Here is a 21,576-nt window from a genome sequence, read left to right as displayed (position 1 = left end):
GTGAATCCTTTTCCAAAAGCAAACTGAAGTTACTTCTCCAAGTGAGCCTGAATTCCTGCTGCACAGGGGATCCTGCTATGCTGGAATATTGAGTAAAGAACATCAGAGCCTGCCCAAATATTGGGGGAGAAATAAAATAGAAATCACTTCTGAAAACATTCTTTCTCTCTCTCCTCCCAAGCACTATTGTGCTTTTTTAAAGCCTTCTTCCAGTGAATTCCCCTCTCTCAAAATAAATAATCACAGGTGATTTTTCTAGATTTACAATAACACAGATTTGGTATGAAGAAGTCAGTTTTTTACTGCTAGAATAAAATATTACTTCTTAAACACTTCTCTTCCCTCGAGTTTTGAACTGTTGGGTCACAAAACCCTGCAGTGCTGAACACATCCCAAAAGGTGGAACTGTGAATCAGGAGTGTTTACACTCTTGATTTTTTTTTTTTTAAGCTCCAAATGTCAACCAGCCCACCCACTTCCTTAATACTGAATAACACAGAGAGCTTCTTTGGGTTAACACAGGGGAAGAAATGCTATTAACACAACATTAAATTTCTCAATAGCAGTGGGTGTTCTTTGATTTTTCCTTGCTACCACAGCGTATTGCTACAAAAAGAAAAACCCTTATGGCTTTTGAAGCTCTTGAAGCAAGAGTTAACTGCATTAACAACCTGCTGCTAAGTAAACAGTTTAAGTGGCTTTAATGATGAAGCTGATTTAAAGGGGTGAAAAAAAAAAATAGAAGTGGGTTACTTCAATGAAACCAATAGTAGTGAAGACTGAGGGTTTAGAATTAGCTGGAAACAGCAATAGGCTCAAAACCAGGGCTGAGGAGCCTGCAGGTGCTCCTGCCATGCTGCAGCAGCATTGGAGACTAATTAAGCAAATTACCTAAGCAGGAGGTGCCTTTGGACTGGTGCTTACTGAGCAGAGGAAGGGGTGGTTGGTGCATTAAAACCCATGCAGAGGCTGCCCCACTCCCCTGGCAGTTTGAGAGGTAAAATGGACAGGGTTTCTGTCCTTGTCCACCAAGAGAGAACTGCAGGAGAAGCTCTGTCCCACAGGGAAACCTTTCAGATGCACCACAAGGACTTGGATGACTGAACAACTTCCCATGGAAAACAGAGCTCTAAATCCTTGTGGTGCTTTTGAAAGTTCTCACCTCAGTGTCAGGGCTGTAATCTGACATTTATTCTGCAAAGGTACACTTTAAAAAAGCATTCCAAGGTTTTCTGCAGCAATCTTTGAATATTTGCTTTGGCTTCAGAACTTAACCAGGAGCAAACCTACCTCCTTTCTTGGCATTATGGAAGTCATTAAAGTCATGATGAGTTCATCCCCCCAAAATAATACTTTATTAGAACATTTCTATATAGAACTCTCATCATTTACACCATTCAAAATCTGCCTTTTAAGATTGTTGTGCAGGTTATTTACAGAAGGACAAATACCTTTCTTCACTCAAGTTTAAATTGCTTTAAGATACTGCTGAAGAGAAAATCATCTTTTTGGTAAAAGCACGTTCTCACCCACCCCCCTCAAAGAACCTCAGGCCTAAGAAAGGGTTCAATGCACATAACAATATGTCAGAAAAACAAGAAAGAGAAAAACAGAAAGAAAAGGAAAGGACACAGCCTTAGAGGAATGAGACATTACCTTTGGAGCGCACGATGTAACACTGTTTCTGTAAATTTTACACAAAAATGGCAGAAATAAATTGTAATACATTTTCAGACAAAACTGAGTCTATGTTTTATTAAATACAAGTTTAAAATTATTATTAATCAAGTTGTATGCAGAAAAAGGATGCCTAAAAGAGGGCTCTAAATTTTCTTTCGAATACACTTTGAAAACTAAAGTTCTCCTTAAAAACAAAAAGAAAACTCGAGACAAAACCTGCTTGCAAAACTACTGCAAAAACAAACAGTTAGAAAGAGAATGCCCCCACTCCCCTCTGAGTCTCAATCCAGCAAAAAATGCCCAACTTGAAGCAGATGAATAACCAGTTTCTGTGGGTTTATTCACATGCCTGCAGCTCCACAGGGGTTCAAAGGTTCTGCTGAATCCATTCCCAAGCAGGAACTCCCCAGGCTGGCACACAAACGTTTGGATTCACAGAGGAAACGTGTACAGCCAGGAGTTCACATTAAGCTAACATCCTCCTCCCACTATGAAGCTTTTCTACAAGTATGAAAAATCAGTGTTTTCTCTAAAATATGTGCATTGATTGCTCCTGCTCAGAATTTTAGAACAAAAACCACATTGCAGGTGCAAACAAGCCCAAACAGCTGCAGCAGCTGATAGTGGATTTTACCCTGGTGTGATTCTGAGCAGCAGCAATGTTTGAAAACTGCATTATCAGCTGAGCACACCCACAGCCCTCCCCCACCCCCAACAAACTATCAGTGATTAATTATCTCTGCACAGTCGAGTGCTAAAATGATCTTTTTGTTATTGATTACACATTAAAATATCCTGGGAATGGTTTCATTTTTCCATAAAGTTTTGATCAAGCCAATGGGACCTGCTTGTGTGAGAAGTGCACGTGTACCAATAATGCTCAAAGATAATGCAACATCAGCCCCTTCCATTTGACATTTTTTCCTTTTTGTATTAGTCAACTGTTCAATAATTAGCTCAAAGTTATTTCATTCACAGAAAAAACAAAAAAAAAAAAGAAATTATTAACTGTTGATTAGAAAAATACCTGGTTTGGGAGACCATAAAGATGTGAACTACTTTTAATGAGCTGGTAACATTCAGAAATAATTTGTAAAATCAAAACAAGAGTACTCCCAAATTATTTTATCCTTCATTTAGCAGATCAAAGTGATTCCTTTGGGTGTTCAATAATTAGCTCAAAGGTATTTCATTCACAGAAAAAAAAAAAAAGAAATTATTAACTGTTGATTAAAAAAATACCTGGTTTGGGAGACCATAAAGATGTGAACTACTTTTAATGAGCTGGTAACATTCAGAAATAATTTGTAAAATCAAAACAAGAGTACTCCCAAATTATTTTATCCTTCATTTAGCAGATCAAAGTGATTCCCTTGGTTCAGTTTATGAACTGGGCATGGCACCACACATTTTTAAATCAAAAAAAACCTATTTAGTTCTGAGCAAGAAAGCAGAGCTTGAGAGACACATTAAACCAGCAACACCCTCGATAAGGAAACAAAAAAAAAATCTGTCAGTAATAGGAAATCAGACTCAAGTTTTAAATAGCTGTGGAACAGAGAGGCAAGAACTCCAAGCATTTAAACTGATAAGGAACAGAATCCAGGACTCCTCTTTAGGTTGCACTAAGGGCTTATTCCTCAGCACACTCCACAGCTGAACTATAATTAAAAAGTTAGGACACAAAATTTCCCTCCTTCCACAAAGAGGTTACTTTGTTTTGCTTCCTATTGCTGCTTTCCTCTTCCTTCTGCAGGGGCACTTGTGGTTTGCTACAAATGTAGCTTGGCAGATTTGTGTGAGAGGGGAAACAGAGCGGAGCAGGGGGAGGATCAGGAGTCATTAATGTTACTTTATTCCCTCATTTTCACCAGAGCTGCACTATTCTGTACTGGGAATTCCTCACTGGCAGGTGGGGATGGCCACAGGATGATGGAGTGGCTCTGAAGAGACAAGATATTCACAGAAAAAAGAGAAGGGAGCACATGGCTCCAGAACATCACCCAGAGGAATCCAGCCACCGAGCTGGAAAATCCAGAACAGCCCTGGGTATCAGCTCTGTCTGTGCTCCCCCAGAAGTGCTGCTGATGGTGGCAGCAATTCAAAGAAAGCAGCTACTGGAGATACAGAAAAAGAAAAGATGATTCTGGAGTGGTTCCTGCAAATCCTAGCTCAGGGCCCACATGGAAACAGGGCAGTTACAGAATTACATGCCCAGATGAGGTTTAGAACACTTGTAAAATCACTGAGGGTTCTACAGGAGTTATTCACAAAAAAAAAAAAAAAAAAAAAAAAAAAAAAAAAGAGTGGGGCTCCCTGAAAACACAACGAGCCAATTTCCAACCTGGTGCCTTTACAACTCCCTCCAACACAGGCCTGCAATGAACTGCTGCAAGCCTTTGGGTACAGAAAACTGAAATTGCAGTATTTTACAAACGTAGAGGGATTCTCTCTGGATCCTTTCTGCTGGACTGCAAAATGCTGTGTTCCTCCAGAGCAGGAAATGTTCCTCAGGCACATGAGAGCAGACCTGGCCTATTTACAGCACATGTGCATGGAACTCACAATCCTCCCTCAGCTACACTTTCTCCTTCCCACCCAACTGTTGCTCCTACTCTATTAAGGGAAAAATAAAAACCCCAAACAGAAAAGGGAGGAAAACAGTCTACAAGCACTAAACCCAGCACTGGTGATACTACACAGACACACTTCTGACTCTCCCCACCTCTGCCCTGTGCCACTCCCCAGCAGTGCCTGGATTTCAGTCCATGCTTTTCCCTGAAGCCTCCTGACATCACTCCCACTGCCTTTTCCATGCCCAGCTCTCATTGCTGCCCATCAGCCCTCCAAGATCTTTCATGCCAGAGAAATCCCTGACTGCTCCAAGAAAGCTGATGATTTTTTAGGATGGCTCAGATGGCTGTTTACATCAGCATGAGTCTGGAGATTCTGTTTCAAATAAAACTGTCCACTTTAAATCAACTTTTAGGCATTGCAGAGTCTTGTTGTGCTTGGTTTGCTGGTGCAATATGCCAAAGAGACATTTGCTGCCTGAGTACTTCCTGTAAAGACTCATTATTCCAAATACAACTTTTCTCCTTGGAGCAGGGAATTTTGATGAATTAACAGAATCTTATAGTTAGGATCCTTGCTATTATTTTACTCCTACTTGCACAAACTATTATATACAAGAAAAGAAAACACTTATTTGCACTCCTTATCTGCTACATTAGATGTGTACAAGATATAGAGTTCTCATCCCTGAAAACAAATGCAGAGCTCTAAAGAAGCTCAGATGAATTATCTCCCTTTCTATAAATTTAATCAAAGAAATGAAATATATACAAATATTTAAAAAAAAAAATCTGAAGGCTACCAGTGAATATTGCCTTTCACACACTTTTCAGGTTAAGCATTTGAAGAATATTTTTCCTAATGATAAACTACAGAGAAACTGAGCATTACTGGGAGTATAAAAAACACATTTTAATTTCAGCTTCAAGTGTAAAGGAAGAAAATATTTTATTAAAGGAAAACTCTATAGATGCACTGCACATTCCCTCAAGTAATCAGACAAATGCCACCCAGCAAGACTAACTGCTTTAATAAACTGCATTTTGAAGTGAAGGCACAAACTGCCTGGACACAACCTTTAGGAGCTCTTTCCCACTTGGAATTCTGATTCTCTCCCCTGGCTCCAGGGCAGGCTGGTGCCTTTTCAGACATTAGAGGTAGCCCAGAAATCTGCATGGGAAGGGAAGAGCTCCAGAGCATCCTCATCCTGAAGGCCACAGAGGACACCCCAGGAGCCTAAACTCAAGCCTAACCAGAGCTAAAACCAGCTCTGGATTCCTGCAGGCAGCTCAGGTGAATCCAGCTCACGTGGAAGCTTTTAGGTCTCTTACTCTGCCTCAACTCCACTGAACTCACACTTCTCCTTAAAGTAATTCTATGAAAAAAACTGGAACTTTTCAAGGAATCTGAATCTTTCAAAATACTTCTGTATTTGATGAAAGTGCTTTTAAATAATCTTCATTTATTGGCCTGTATTAATTGTAATTTAGTATCCAACACAACCTTGCGTTGTTTTGGTGTGTGGGGAGAGACAAGGTGTTCAAATCTGATTGAACAAGCTGAGCCTACCAAGCATCAGGGAAAGAAGATGACTTTGGAATCAAATGCAGGAGAGAAAAGAAACTTTAGAGCCCTCAAATGACAGCTGCTTGACTGATGTGACATCATTAGGTTTTCATGTTTAATGTTCAGATAAGCTTAAAAATGGAAAATTAAGGCAAGAGAACCCAAAGGCAAGTCATCAAGTGAAAACTAATGAAGCAATGCCTTCAGAGAGCTTATTAAGCCATGGAGTTGTATTTATACAAACTGTTTTCCATATTAATGTGCACACATATCTTTTCAGATTTATTGCAATGAAGCACAACATGTAAAATTTCCTTTGAAGGGAACAGAAAACAAGATTTGAAAAGAATTTTATCTCTATAGAATGTGTAAACAGTGGTAAGTGTCAGACTTTCTTTTAGGTTCCTATGCATCTTCCATTTTCAGGACATTTTTTAGGAAAAGACCAAAAAATGTTTCTTATCTGAACTACATCATATCATACTGAAGATCTTTTTCAGGCAAAGAAAAAAAAACCAAGATTTTTGAGGACAATTTACTCCTTTACTGAAGACAGGGAAGCGCCATTCATTCTTATCCCCCAAGAAAGATGGCAAAGAAAAAAAGAGACTTTTTCTACTTAAGTAACTATGCTAAAATTTACTTTTCAAACCCCAGTGTTGTTTCACAAAGTATTTCTAGACTAAAGTTATCAACCTGCTCTTTCCAAATACAAACTGGTAAACATTAACAGGAGGCAATTTTGAAAAGGGAATTAACAAAAGGAATAATCACATCAAAGTTTGCAAGCTTAAAAAAACTGACACTCAACCCCCCACACACCTGCTTTGACCAGGAAACCCTCAAGTATCAGACCTGAGTGTTTTACTTATGAGTAAGGGTAAAAATGTTGTCTGTAATTTCTAGAATTTAACAGAATGTGGTTACTAGAATGGCATTTTTTTAAAGGTAAAGAAGGAAAAATCTGGTTATCAGCACATAATTCTATATAGTGTTGGTATATGCACAAGTTAAGAGAATTATGCAGAATATGTATTAAAAAAGCATGTCAGGAACAAATACTAAAAAAAAAAGAATTAATAATAATAATCACAATTACCAAATAGAAACCCCCACTCATTCTCCTCCTGAAAAAACAACAAACACCCCCAAAAAGTAAATCAAAAAACACCATTTTTTAAAAAGCAAAACAAACCACCTCTAGATCTCACTCCCCCTTACATAAAATGCTCATCATTTTCATTTGCAGATAATCTGATAAGATTTGTGCACCCACAAAGGCAAAGAATCTATTTCCTGGCTGCTAAGAACTGAACATAAATCATATTTTTAGGGAAAAAAGCCACAAAGGAAGAACATCCATGGAGCACCAGCTTTAATCTAAATGAATACCACAAGGAAATATTGATCTCTAACACTTCCTGCTGCAGGTGCCACTCACTCCTAGCCAGGATCAGATGGAGAACATGGATATGGATAATTTAGCAATACCATCTTTCTCATGAACAGCGCTTCTCTGTGTAAGAAAAGCTCCACTGAGGGATCAAATCTACTCACATGAAAAATTGGGAACCATTGGTATGTTTCCCTCGGTTTGCCATTGACAAAAGGAACGCTCTGTCATGTTTGAGAATAAAGTTTTCATCTGTTTGAAGAAAAAATATGTTTGTCAGATTTTCCCTGGCAAGGGAGGCAGGTTGTTTTCTAAGTAACTTATGGATGCTCTAAGGAGAGATTCTGCTGCTGCTGGAGAAACGGGAACAGGTTGGAGGAAAAACAATAACAAGGTTTAAACAAGTCTCTTCAAATTACAGTTGAGACAAAACTTTGCTTCTTACAATGGTGCAGATATAGTGCAAACATTTCTAATTAAGAATAATTCGAGTCATTATGAGTGTCTTCAATAAACATTAGATTATGGATTTAAATCCTGAGTTATTTGGGTAAGAACAAGGTTGCTGGCATTCTAAAACAAAAATTAACATACATGTTGCTGTTATTTACACTCCAGGTGGAAAGATCAGGAGAAGAATCTGTTTATTTGCCTGCATGGCACACTAAAAGATGCCACCTCTACACTCAAAACTGGAAGTGTCAAAGCATAGAAGGAAAAAACCTCTCTGTATCTGAATCTAAGTATAAAAGCCATTAAGAGTAAACTGAACATGCATTTTATGTTACAGTGAATTAAAGAGGAGTTCTGGTTGTACAGCAGAATACAACACCAGATCTTCTCCAGGTCATTTCCAAAGATAAAAGTACTAATTTGAATGTACAAAGCTATTAATTTTCAGATCACATATGAAAACACAATCCTGCATACTTAGCACTCACATGAGAAACAAACCCTGAGTAACTTCTTAGTAAATGGATCTGTTCAAGCCTTTCCTTGACTAAAACCTTAATAGTCCCACATCAAACTATGTCTCTTTTTTAAAATAAACTTAGTTTCATGCATCTAACCAGAGCTACTTGCAGCACACACAGAAGCAGAGGCTGTAAATAAATATATTCACTGTCTTAACACTTGAATATCACAGTAACCACCTGTTTTTTTTCAAGAAATAATTGTATGTTTTTAAACAAATAATTGAAAAACTCACCATTTTCCTTCCAACAGATTTTTACAAGAGGTAATTGTACATTTATTTATCAATTCTTTGCAAGGAAAATTACTTGTGTGGCAGACAAATACAATCAGAAATGAACCCTAAGCATACAAACCTTGAGTAGGGAAGGGGAGGAAAAGGGACATTAACAAAAGAAGAAATCACTGTTTAGAGCTGGAATTATGTGGATTTTCTCTCAGAATAAGTCATTAACCCTCACAAAGGTTAGACACAAACTCTTCATTTCTCCAAGCAACACAGATATCCATCTACAAAGGGACTTAGCAGTTGTCTATATATTTACTAGGGAGGGGACAAGGGAACAGAGTTTGAATTTGTGTTACTGAGCTTTTGTCTCTTACCTTTTCATTTTGCAAAAGACCACATTCTCTATAAACAAAAGAATATGTTGACAGTTTTAGGCAGGAAGATAGGAGTTTATTCATGAATAAAGTTGCCTAGCCTCCATGCTGAAAGTCATGTTTAACCAATTATGTTAGCCTTAATTAATTGTCAATTTAAGTTAAATATTAACAAAAAAAATTATCAAAAAGTCATGCATATAAAAGGAATTCTCATGCAACATTAGTTTCATGCAAAAGGTGATCTATGAGTGAACCTGTTTTCATTAAGTAGTTTGGGAATCAAGACTTGTTTATCTCAGGACTGAACAGAGAATCTGCAAAGACATATTTGCTCTTACCTTTAAAATAGCCACCATAAATAGATTCACCTCCTTTTCCATTACCTACAGATTAAAAAGCAGCAATGAAACGACTTTTTGCTGAAAACTTTTTGTTTCATTTATACAAAAGCTGTGCACAACATTCCACCAGCACCTGACTCTCAAAATAAGATATTCCCTCCTCAGGCTCTTCTGGTCAAGCCCAGGATTTTAGGACACAGTGAAAACAGACATTTTGGTAAGGACAGGTATTTCAGGAAAGGAACTAAAAATCCAGGAAAACTCCTTCTGGAAACTTTTAAAACATTTCTAGCTCATTGTGTGTTTTATTACTAATTTTAAACTCATTCAAACAGTTACATTCCTGTACCAAAAGAACATCAGCAGTGCTGCCCCTACTGCAGACCCAGAAGTGAAAACAGTTCAGACCAGAGTCTGCACTGGAATTGTTTTAATAAGATGGAAAATCATAAAACCCTCCAGTGAGGAGTTTTTAACACTCTTTTCTAAACAAATATTACATCAGTTGAAACATTTTAGAACTTCAAAAATTAACAATGAAATGGGTGATCTATGCTATACTTCACACAAATGCAGTATTTTTATGGCATTGTAATACTTTTGTGGCATTTTCTGAAGTTGTGAACACAAAAATGACAACGTTTCAGTTCCATTTCAAACTTGGAGGTTTTAAAAGCCCATTTTACCTTCACTGAAGTCCCCACCCTGAATCATGAAGTTTTTAACCACACGATGGAACGTGGTGCCTTTGTAGCACAGCTTCTTCCCAGTTGTTTTGCCGATTCCTTTTTCACCTGCAAGAAGGTGAAACAAAAACAATCTACAGATTGTCACTGGACAAATTCCAAGGGATTTCCCTCCCTAGTTCTAATGAACATGGGAGCCATAACTAAAAGATAACACAGTCCCACCTGATGGCTTTTTACCATGCAGAAGGGGGATTTTTACAAGGGGGCTCTGAGGTGAAAATTAAGTTGTTTCTTAAAAAATTTCCCTTCCCCCCTCAAGGAGTGTGTAAATCTACTCAGGATAATTTATTTAAAAAAAAAAAGAGTTCAGGATAATGGTGGGTTAACTATTTTCTGTGGGTACAGCTACATTCCTATGCAGGTCACAGTATCCTTTTCAAACCACTCACACATCTGGATGTGGCAGATGATTTCCAGGAGAAAAGGCAGGAAAACAGGTTTCAACTCAGTTTCAATGTGCCCCACACTTGGAAAAGAGGGATTGAGCTACTCCAAGTTTCCACACCTTCCCCAGCCCATGCACAGTGTCTGGCCACCCCTTTACACCACCTGCAGATCAGGTGGGCTGGTGATTTTTGAGTTAGTGTTCCCACAATTTCAAGTTTCATTAGCACTTCTTCCAAAATCCAGAAGAGAAGCTGCCCTGGGCTTGTGGGTGAGGTGACAATGACTGGCAGGGCTGAGGCTGTAGGCACTAGGTTCATGAGGGATCTATACTGGTCAAGAGACACTGGCTTGAGCTTCCCAGAGGAGGGGAGCTGGCAGAAGGTGGCAATTAACAGTAAAAGGTCATATTAATAATATTATACACTGTGCAGCAGTTAAAACCCCACATTATCCCCATGTACAGGAGATGCTGTGCACTGAAACATGAATTAACAGAATAAATAACAGGACAAATAACCCAGTGTTCATTTTCATCCCATCACTGGTTATGGAATAGGTATTTGATAAACAGGTTTTAGGACATTGCACCAAATATTCTGCACTCTCAGAAATGCAGATACACTCATTACCCAGAGCCAACACTCCCCTGCTGCAATCTATTACTCTGCCACCCCAAACATCCCAAATTTGCCATTCCAAGCCCATCACTGCCAGGATGAGGGCAAAGGGCAGTTTGTGGCACAAAACCCACTCAGGGCATTGCTGTATATCATCCTTCACTCATGGAATACAAGTTATTTACCTGCCTCTCCACACCCATAATCCCAGTCCACACCTCCTCCTACCCCATTTTTGATTTCCACACGAGTTATGCAAGCAATGCTGTTTATGACAGGGATGGACACACTCCTCCCCAAAACATGCCCCTCTTTGTACAGCACTGAAACCCTTCATCAAACAACACCATGGAATGGTGCCTGCATGTTTGGTCCTGTCTCAGGATGTCCCTCAGGGGTATGGAAAACCCCCTGGAACTGGATCCTGCATGGCACCTGAGCTGGTGCAGTTACATTCCTGTACCAACAGAACATCAGCAGTGCTGCCTCCACTGCAGCCCCAGAAGTGAAATGCAGCTCAGACCAGAGTCTGCATTGGAATTGTTTTAGTAAGATGGAAAATCATAAAACCCTCCAGTGAGGAGTTTTTAACACTCTTTTCCAAACAAATATTACATCAGTTGAAACACTTTAGAACTTCAAAAATTAACAATGAAATGAGTTATCTATGGTATACTTCACAGCAAATGAAGTATTTTTATGGCATTGTAATACTTTTGTGGCATTTTCTGAAGTTATATATTATGAACACATAAATGATAACATTTCTGTTCCTTTTAAAACTGAAAATTAAAGCTCTTAACAGAGCTGGAGGTGAGATGGGAGCTCTGGCTGTGGCCAGAAGTCCCAGTCCCTTTTCTTACCCCCCTTTAGAGTACTGCCAGTGCTTTCCCAGCCAGGTAAAGACACAGCAGTTGTTGCACTGGCAAGAGCTGCAGCAGCTCCCTAAGCTCAGACACTTTCACACAACAACCAATACACTGCCCTTGAGCTCAGCTTCTCTTTTGTTTCAGCCCAAACACCAGCCCTGTTCTTTTTGCTCTAGACATGCATGAATTTTGTCAGGAAAAGAAAAATCATTGTCTTTGACCCCCATCTTGCCTAAACAGCCCTTTCCATGTCCTGCAAACCCTGTGGGAATGGGATGGCAGAGGAGATTTGGCTGCCCTGGTAGCAGCTGGACTGGCAGCTCAGTGTGACCCAGGGTGAATTGGGTGCCAAGTGGTGCCCGTTTGAGATCAGAAGGGAATCAGCTCCTGACAAAGCACCACAGCAGATGGGCCCGTGGTTGTTCCACAGGTGGGCAGCATCTGCAAGGCCAGCTGCTGGAATTCAAAAGCCACTCTCTCTCTGGGCAGAAAGGACCTTTCCAGGGGCCAAATCTACTTCTGACAGCAATGCCAGGATCACTCTGTCCTCCTCCATCTGCCAAAAACACCCTGGCTTGACGATGGCTTCATGCAGATTCTATGGTCCAGAATGGGACAGCATCCCCCCTCCTCAGGTGGGCACAGGCCTTGCATATGGCTGTGGTTTGTACTTGTATAAACAAATAATTATTAACAATAAAAATTACTGTCAACAACGAAATTATCATTAACAATTAAAAAATTATTAACAATAAAATTATTATGAACAATAAAAATGTTATTTATCAACAAGAAAAATTTCAGCTACGTACCCGAGCACAAGCAAAGGAAGTTCTTGCAAGTCTTTGGACAAATGTCTGAGAAGAGCTGAAACATAATTCGACCAACTAGAAAATCATTAAAAAAAAAATTAGAGTTTTAGAACTGTCTGGAATATGAAAATCTGCATATAAATCAATATGTATGTTCTAAAAATGTAATTTTTTCTGAGAAAAGGTTATTTTATCAAGTAGAATAAGAAAACACCTTACGTATGCTTATATTAAAACACACAGCAAGAAAGAAGAATAACATAATTATATAAAAAAAAAAACATTAAGAAATGTCACTCCATCCAATTTATCAGAAGTCCTAGAGATTCCATTGTGATTTGAACCTGGAAAGCCAAGCTGATTTACTAAAATAGTTTAATCATGTCAGATCTTTTCCATTTTGAAAATGATTTCCCATAAATACAGGTCCTCAGAGAGCTGGAGCAATTCCCTCCCCAATTACTGTGTTTATACAAATACATTAATAATCACATTTCCACAGTTTTCCCTGTGATCATTACCTACAAAGTCCAACTGGCTTAGCTCCACATTGTGCTGAGGATTACAGCTGCATTGGCACTCTTGGCCCAAAATCCTTCAGTTTCAAAAAAACCCAGATGAATCAAACAGGGAAGATGAAAGGCAGGCAGGACTAATGCTTCACTTGCCAGATATTAGGAACCAAATATTTTCTCTTTGCTACTGGTGGTAATTGTGTTATGTACCTTCCAAATCTATTAAAATACTGCTGAAAAGTGGTTGAATATAAAGAAAACTGTTTTAAAACTGATTTACACTTTATATTTTATTTTCCAAGATACTGGGATGTAAAGTACTAAAAAAAAAATCCATGACAAACTGCTCCCAAATGTATGAAATCTTTAAAAAATACATAATTAATAAAGAAAAAAGTGGTATCTCTGCAGATTGTAAAGTAATCCATAGAAGCCTCACTGTTGGGCAGAATTACAAGGAGACCAGCAATAATCTGTCAATGAGCACTACACTCTAGTGGTGCACACTGGTAAGACTTCATTTTAAAAAGTAACTGTTCCACGAATAACTTCTCTTTTCTTTCCTTTAAAGAAAAAAGAAATTCAAGTTCAAATGTATTTCATTCAATACTTAGTCACCAAAACAATTTTTTAGAGCTCCTAAGAAACTGCATTCAATTTTAAGGCTCTGTTCAAATATATGCAATTATAAGATGGTGAATTGGTGGTTCAGAAAAGAAGAAATAAAATAACAGCATCAGTACTTGATAATCTTAGATAAAAATTCAAGATGCCTTGAGCTGTTGAAAGGTCTGAATCTCATTAACTGCAGCAAGAATGTTCTCTAAGCAGGAAAATCTGAAGGAAATGGGTAGGGAGAGTGTCCAAAGAATGAAGAAATAGGGAATATTCAAAGATCCCCCATCAAACAGCAGTTCTGTAACTATCACTATGAGAGGATAGCTATTTGTAGGTGAAGAAACCATTGTAAGCTGGGAGGATTGAAGATTCCCACAAGGAACACAACAGAGAAGACAGTTCAGTTGAAGAGTTCCCAATTTTTATTCTAGCCCAGGAATTCAGGGGAACACAAATCCCATTCCCATTCCTCTGCTGCACAAGGACAGGACTGAGCAGTGACTGAGGGCTTCAGAGAGCCACGTCCAGGCTGCACAGAACCATGGAAGAGAAGCCCACAATGGTTTGGGTTGGAAGGGACTTTAAAGTTCATCCAGTCCCAGCTCTACTGCCATGGCAGGGACACCTTCCACTGTCCCAGGCTGCTCCAAGTCCTGTCCAGCCTGGCCTTGGACACTTCCAGGGATCCAGGGGCAGCCACAGCTTCTCTGGGCACCCTGTGCCAGGGCCTCAGCACCCTCACAGGGAGGAATTTCTACCTAATATCTCAGGTAAACCCACCCTCCTTCAGTTTGACACCTTGTCCCATTGCTCCATGCCCATGTGAGTCCCTCTCCAGCTCTCCTGGGGCCCCTCTAGGTCCTGGAAGAGACCCTAAGGTCTCCCTGGAGCCTTCTCTTCTCCAGGCTGAACAGCCCCAACTCTGTCTCTGCACAAGAAGATTCCTCCTGCATTCACTGTGTGAAATAACACACGACACTTTCCAGGGAAAAAGCTGTCACTCCCCCCATTCTGCTCTCCAGCCCAGCTGCTGCTTCACCAAGGTGCCAGCTGCCAAGTAACTGAGGGCTGTTAGTCCCTGCAGGCTCCAGCAGGGACTTGTACTCTGAGGCATAAATCGTAGAAGGATTTTGCTGCAAACCCACCACATTTAGCACCTGAAGCAGCAGACACCTCCACTGTGGTGCTCACTGGAAGAACTCTCTTATGTTCTTGCAGATGACAAGGCAGAAGATGGAAGGAGACATTCATAACTAAGGTATCAGTTTCAGCAGTATTTTTCACCAGCGCTTTGTCAATAACAAAGTCTGCCAGGTGCTCATAAAACCACAGAATGATTCCTGCTGGAGGGGACCTTAAATCATCCAGCTCCGTGTGCAGGGATACCTTCCAGTAGATCAGGTTACTCCATGCCCATCCAGCCTGATCTCTTTATGCCCTTTAATCCTCCAAATTGTAGTGCACGTTACCCAAGATCCAAAGATGACAGATCCAGTTTATAAGATGAGGGCTGTCTCCTCCATAAAACCTGGAGCACTGCTTACCCAGCAGCCACACAGAACGCTGCTGTCTGCTCCTGAGACACAAACCACACACTGTGAATCCATCTGCTGGGTTACTGGCTGCATTTTACTGCAACTGCATGAATACCATTATCACTGAGAGGTTGTATTTTCCACTGACAAACAGGCAATGAAATGTGCCAGAGAAAGATCAAACCCATTTTCACACCTTGGTCAAAGATGCAGGAAAGAACAGCTGCTAATAAAAAAAAAACAATAAAAGTACGTATGATTAGCACCTACAAATCTTTCTCTTACCTCATCCCTCACCAAAAAAAAGAAAAAAAAAATTCTCATTTTAAACTTGGTGCAGAGGTATATGCTGATATAGCACAGATAAAAAAAGCATTTGAGATGCTACTTATTTCCCCAGATTTAGACACCTCTCCTCTGAAATTATCCACCTTCACTGCAGAGAATTTCCAAAGCTTTCTTCAGCTTCATTTCCCCAATGCAAAGGTTAAGTGATCTGATCAGGGAACAAGCTCCCTGTGACTAACCATAATATTTGAACAGTAAATTAAAAGAAACAAACAAAAATCACTAAAAAGAGCCAGTCAAGCAGGCAAAATCTGCTCCCAAACCTACCCAGAGTCCTCAGCTGGCTTTAACCAAGAAAAGAGCCTGCACACCTCAACTCCAGGCTAAAGTAAAAACTGCTTTTTTTTTTTTTTTTTACTTTAAAAGCCTTGCATTTGCCTATTATTTATGAAACAATAATTTGATTAAGTATTATTTGTAAACAGGCTTTTAACTTTTTTCTTTCACCACTTGCTCTATTCTTTAAAAAATATGTACATTACATACAGCAAGTGATACCTATATAAAATTTAAGCTGTGCTTAAATTTGATAAGTGCTCTCTACAGCTAATGAGCTGTACCAATTAAGAGAAACCAGAAGGCAAAATGACCGAAAATAATCCAATTTCAGAACTTTGTCTTCAAACTAAACAATGAACTTTTTTTTCTTTTGTTTTTGAACTCCTTAACAATTTTCCAGCTGAGGAAGAGCTTGTACTTGATTCAAATGAAGTGGTAGAAACTCAGAGTAGCAATGTCCATGCTATACTGAAACAAGGGCTCCTGCTAGCAAAGTTTATTAAAATAATCATTGATTTCAAATGTTTATTGTTTCAAAGGTAAATCCCCTAATTTAGCTGCTTAACTTTTTTGGGAAAAAAAAAACCTTTGGAGCCAAACACATATCGTTTCAAGTTATTTTCCAACTAATGTGCTTTGCTACATTTTATTATGTTTGGGGCACACAGGTATCAAGTTCAGCCACACACTCCCAAAACAAACCTGGTTTTTCAAAACTGTATTTCCTGGATTGTATCTTTCCTCAGTTTCTTTGAGCAAACCACACAAGAGGCATTTTTCCCAGCCTATCAGCAGGAATATCCTGCAGAAGGAGAAAGCAGGGATTGCAACCAGTGAGACAATGATGCACAGCCCAGGATGGCTGCCAAGGGCCCAAAGGCTCAGACAGATTTGCATACAAGTTTAAATAACAGCTCACTAAAAGGACCCTATTTGAATTTTATTAATTTGTTTATCCCTAAATCTGTCAATGCTAAGGCACAGGGATTTAAAAAAAACTGCTTCAAAGTAGAAATGTGGCTACAGTTTTCAAGGAAATAAAACTTCAGTGTGGAACAAGCACAGATTTTATTTAAAATATGAGTTTCAAGAATGGATGCCTCAGTTGCCTGAGCAGGGACCTGTAGCCCTGACACATTAAACATTTCCATGCCCCACCTGCACTCTTTGCAAGGAAAACTTGCACAAATTTCTCTCTCTAAGCCCATTCTTCCACAAATACCACCTGAAGTTCCCTCCATTCTCCACAAAACCAAATTTATTTCAGCCCTGCACACATCAAACATTCCCTGGGTTCAGTTTCCCAGGGATATGGAAGCGAGAGGCAGCACTTGGCCTTCTCCTGGCAGAAGAGGCTGATCAGTTTTTCTTTTATTTACTGATCCAACTTGTTCCAGACCTCAAGGTGAGACTTCAGGGTATTTCTCATCCTGCCCTGACAACAACTCCACAAGATTATTCTGAATACATTTTTTATTAAATCAATTTCTTTCAAATCTCCATTTCCCACCCCTGAGAAGGGTTTTCTCCATATGGGATCCCCTTGGCTCCTGCTGTCCCACACACAGTGGTTGCCCATGGGTTCATGGGCAGCCAAAGTTCTGGGTTCTATTTTCTGCAAATATACAACTTTTTCCCTTCTAAAGACTAAAAGTTAATGTGGAGCCGGTTGAGAACAGTTTCTGTCTTTAGGAATTTAACAAAAACTCCACAAGGCATCACTGGTGTATTACTGGAGGCACAAGAGAATGACTGTTGCAAGGGTGCTCCTTTCACATAAATTCACAGCAGCTGAAATCCCAAAATACACCAAACTTCAGGCTAAAGTGACCAGAAAGAGAGAGGTAAAGACCAGACTGATTGCTCTGGGAAGGGGCACATCCCAGGAATGAAAGAAACTGAAGTGGAACAAATCAATGAGCCAGGGGTGAAACAGTAACAGCACACAGGAGAAAAAAAAAATTCTATGAATAAGAATGAAACAAATCAAAACTGAGTAAATTTACCAAACTTCATGTGGATGACACCAGTCAGAAGGTGGGGTGAGACGTGGGAAAAAGATCTTGGATGGCCACAGAAGCTGCCACAGCAGCAGAATGCATCTGTGACATGCTAGTGGGACATCTGTTCCAGTTACCACAGTACCTGAAAGGCTGCAGCTTCACACAGATTTTGCCTCACAGAGTAAAGACAGAATTATTTAAACAAGCATCTGCTGCCATCCCAAAATTCTTGGAATACTGTAAGCAGTTTAATCCTGTGTGCACACTCAATGTGCCCAAATCCACTGGTGGGGGGCCCAAAAGAAAGGAGAAGCACTGTTTGTGCCAGTATCAAAATAAATGCTTCTCCCTGATTTGTTTTCCATTTGCCCTTTAAAAATTATGAGCCACAACCTGCATTTATTAAAAAGAAAAATGCTTAACAGGCAACTTATTTAAAAGCAGACTAAATTTAGCTCTAAAAAACACCAAGTCAACAAAGTTTGCCCCACTGCAAGAGGCAAGCACAAGCTGGCACTGAGTTTTATTCTAGGGTTCTGTAGCTGTAATAAAATATGGACACAAAAGCTGTAATAAAGCTTCTGGAAGCACAGCCAAAACAGAGCTTCACTCCTGCATTTTCCAAGGGATCTTATTAGAGTAAAACTGACCTGGCTTTTAATTGCTACAGGTATCCTGGCACACCCTGAGCAAGCAAAGCCTGGAAGGGCAGAGCCAAGATCTGGCAGCTGCGTGGGGGGAATGTTTTTGGACTGGCAGCAACCTACAGTGTAAAAAAGGAGCCAGTTTTGTGTTCTGCAGGCAAAAAGATGCTCCCACTGCTGCAAGAGGCACGTCCCCTTCTCTCTGCATTTTCTGGAGATGTTGGTTCAGCTTTTCAGTGCACACAAGGTGGGGGGCAAGGCCTTTTTTCTTGGCTAGCAACAAAATGCAAGGCTGTTCTGCTCCCCACTTCTCCTAAAATGCAATAAGCACGTCAGCTTATTTATTGAAGCCAAAATAAGCAAAATGTTCATTTGGAAATCTGCTGGCAGTGTAGAAGTTAAAATGAATACCTCACTAGTGCCAGCAGGAGAGCACATCTCTGAGTAAGTGCTTGGTGTCATCTGGAAGCACTGATTTACCACTTGATTCAGCTTCTGAAGGTCATCTTAGAGCTAAGAGAGCAATGTTTAAGCTTTTAAAATATATCCTTAAATCCTGAGCCAGAGTTGCATGGTGAATTAATAAAATGGCACCAGAATAAAGTAGCATGACCAGCCAGCACGCAAGTCCCAACACCAATTTTACAAACTGGCATTTTTCCTGCAAAATCCAAGCCATGAGTCAGGTGTAATGAAACCAGCAGGGCTCCAAGTTTGATGTGCAGCTGGGAGATTCCTGTTACTTCCAAAAGAAAATAAATGCAGACAGACAAAAACAGAGCCAAAGCCCTGGGTCTGCTCCAGGTAACCCAAGCTCTGCACCACCAAGAACACCAACACTGCAATTCCTCCCTGACAGCTCTATCAGTCACCAAACCCAAATAGGTTTGGGGGAAAACGAGGTAATCCACTCTCACTGGAGATGAACAGCTCAAGGCTGAGGAGGGGAAGAGGCAGGAGGAGAGATTATGAAATGGGAGCAGCAACCTGTGCAGGGAGAGCAGAGAAAACAGCGCAGGGAGAGATCCTTCAGAACAAAAAAAACCCAAACCCACACTAAACCTAAAAAGATTAACAGCAAATGAGATTGAGAATGAATTGTCATTGCTCTAAATCACTCCCATCAAACTACCATTCCTAAGTGGAAACCCACCCAACCTGAAACAGTTTTAGTTGTCTCGTTCCATAGCAAATTTCACCTGAAATTAAAGCAACGGAACACGTTAAAACTCCATGTACATCATCACTTATCTCCTCACTGGAAGTACTCAGAAACCACTGTGCCAATCAAAATAACTCAGAGAGGAGTTACAACAGCAACAGATTTATAGATATGCCCTATCAGGTCTCTGAAGTTAGAACAGAACCTCTCTTCTGAAACTGTGGTGAAAATAAAACGCTGAAAGGGTTTCAGTTGCATCTGAATGAGGCTGAAATTTGGAATCTCTGAGATATAAGCTCTTAATTCAAAGGTTTCCAGAGAAACATTGAAGCAGAAAATGAAAGTGAAAGCCTAATGAAGCCATCACATACAATCATTTTTCTAGAGACAAGCGGTAGCAAGATAAAGCACGGAGTATGTGTGAGACAACTAATACGCATTGATAAATGCTCGTTCAAAGAGATGGGTGAGAAAAATCTCCACTCCCACCTTTACAGAGAGGGGGAAAACACAAGAGGGATCCAAGCTGCTCTTCAGCATTAAAACTCACAGCCTACTGCTTCTGGGCATCACACTTGTACAGGGAAACTATGAGTTAAAAGATGGATTTATTTTAATTATTGGGGTTTTTTTAACAGGCCGGCTGGTGAGATGTTCTGTGCTTCTATGATTGAATGCCCAGTCCTTCCTTTATATTCAGAAGATGCATTTTGAGCAGGACAAGGAAAGATTTAGCCCAGATGACCTCCTAAGTTCCTTCCCAGTTCTAATTACTGTATCATTAAAAATACTTATAGGAGAAAATATCCAGTGTCCTCACTGCCTGCCCCGATTTTCCACAGTTTACAGAAGTGGCATAACAAAGATATCACAGAGAAGGTATAATACATCACCAGACGGCTTTTTACCTCCAGAACAGCGTTTATCAGCCCTGCCGAACCTTTATATTCACGTGTGCAAATAAAAATCGACCTCAAGGGGGAACGAGGAGCATCCAGCACCCCAGAAAACATCCGAAGTTATTAAAAAGTAACTCAGAAATAACGCATCAATGGCCAAACTCGCTGCTAGCGGCTTGGGCCCATTATGCAGGCAAACAACGTGATTTAAAAGCCCCGAACACAGCCTTACCTGGCTCCCTGTTGATCTCTATCTCGAAGAAGCACTGGGGCCGGTCCTGCACCCCCATGGCCGCCCCTCGGCCTCGCCACCTGGACACAAAGCAGAGAAGGAGCCCCCGCGGTCCCTCCCTCCGTCCGTCCCTCCCTCCTCACCCCGGGGTTCAATTACAGCGGGGCGGCTCCGCCTCAGCCCCGACCCCGGCGGCGGGGGAAACTCGCTCTGAGGGGAAGCGGTTCCTGCCGCCAACACGCAGCCGGGCTCGGCGCCGTCAGCGCGGCCCATCTCCTCCTCGCAGCCGCTTCCCAGCCCGCACCATCGCTCCCTTCTCCCGGGGTTTTACCTGGCGGCTCCAGCGCTTTGTCCCCTCACGGCGCGGCCCCCTCAGCCCCCGCTGCCCCCCCGCCCCGCCGCCAGGCGGCGCCGCCGCCCCCGGCCGCCATTACCCGCCCGGCCTCAATGGCCGCGCCAGGCCACGCCCCCTGCCCGCCCTGCCCGCCGCGCTTTCCCGCCCTCTGCGTGAGGGGCCGGGGGGCGGTTCCGTGAGGGAGCGCGTGAGCCGCCTCCGCCGTGCTGCGTTTGAAATGATGAATGTTTAAATAATAATAATAGTAATGATAGTGTGAGAAATAAATCCAGCTCTTAACTCGTGCTTTGCCGGGGTGGGGGGGAAGGGGAGTGGCGCCATGAGGGGAAGGGGGCTCTTCTCCGTGCTAGAAGTGGCGTGATCGAGCTTCACCGCTGCCGCGTTTGAAACGATGAATGTTAAAAAAAAAAAAAATTA

At 40.9% G+C, this 21,576-nt stretch overlaps 1 protein-coding gene across 6 annotated transcripts in view; it reads right to left on the bottom strand.

Annotated features, from left to right (window-relative positions):
- NKTR (natural killer cell triggering receptor) overlaps positions 1-21,260 on the bottom strand; it is a 38,205-nt gene extending 16,945 nt beyond the window's left edge. For 5 of the 6 annotated variants that reach the window (XM_041408430.1, XM_041408432.1, XM_041408431.1 and 2 more), the window contains exons 1-6: positions 21,136-21,260; positions 20,805-20,884; positions 12,570-12,644; positions 9,822-9,929; positions 9,133-9,177; positions 7,378-7,465 (exon numbers count right to left, since the gene is read on the bottom strand). In XM_041408430.1, coding sequence (XP_041264364.1) covers positions 7,378-7,465; positions 9,133-9,177; positions 9,822-9,929; positions 12,570-12,644; positions 20,805-20,862 — 374 coding nt within the window. In that variant the 5' untranslated portion in view covers positions 20,863-20,884; positions 21,136-21,260. Of the gene's footprint in view, positions 1-7,377; positions 7,466-8,791; positions 8,820-9,132; positions 9,178-9,821; positions 9,930-12,569; positions 12,645-20,804; positions 20,885-21,135 lie in introns of those variants that run through there. The other variant, XM_041408435.1, reaches the window with a different exon arrangement.
- Between the last annotated feature and the right edge of the window lie 316 nt (positions 21,261-21,576).

Source organism: Onychostruthus taczanowskii, unplaced genomic scaffold (assembly GCF_017590055.1).
Source record: "Onychostruthus taczanowskii isolate IOZ18803 unplaced genomic scaffold, ASM1759005v1 scaffold3, whole genome shotgun sequence".
NCBI classification, from domain to species: Eukaryota; Metazoa; Chordata; class Aves; order Passeriformes; family Passeridae; genus Onychostruthus; species Onychostruthus taczanowskii.
This window is presented reverse-complemented; position numbering and strand designations above follow the sequence as displayed.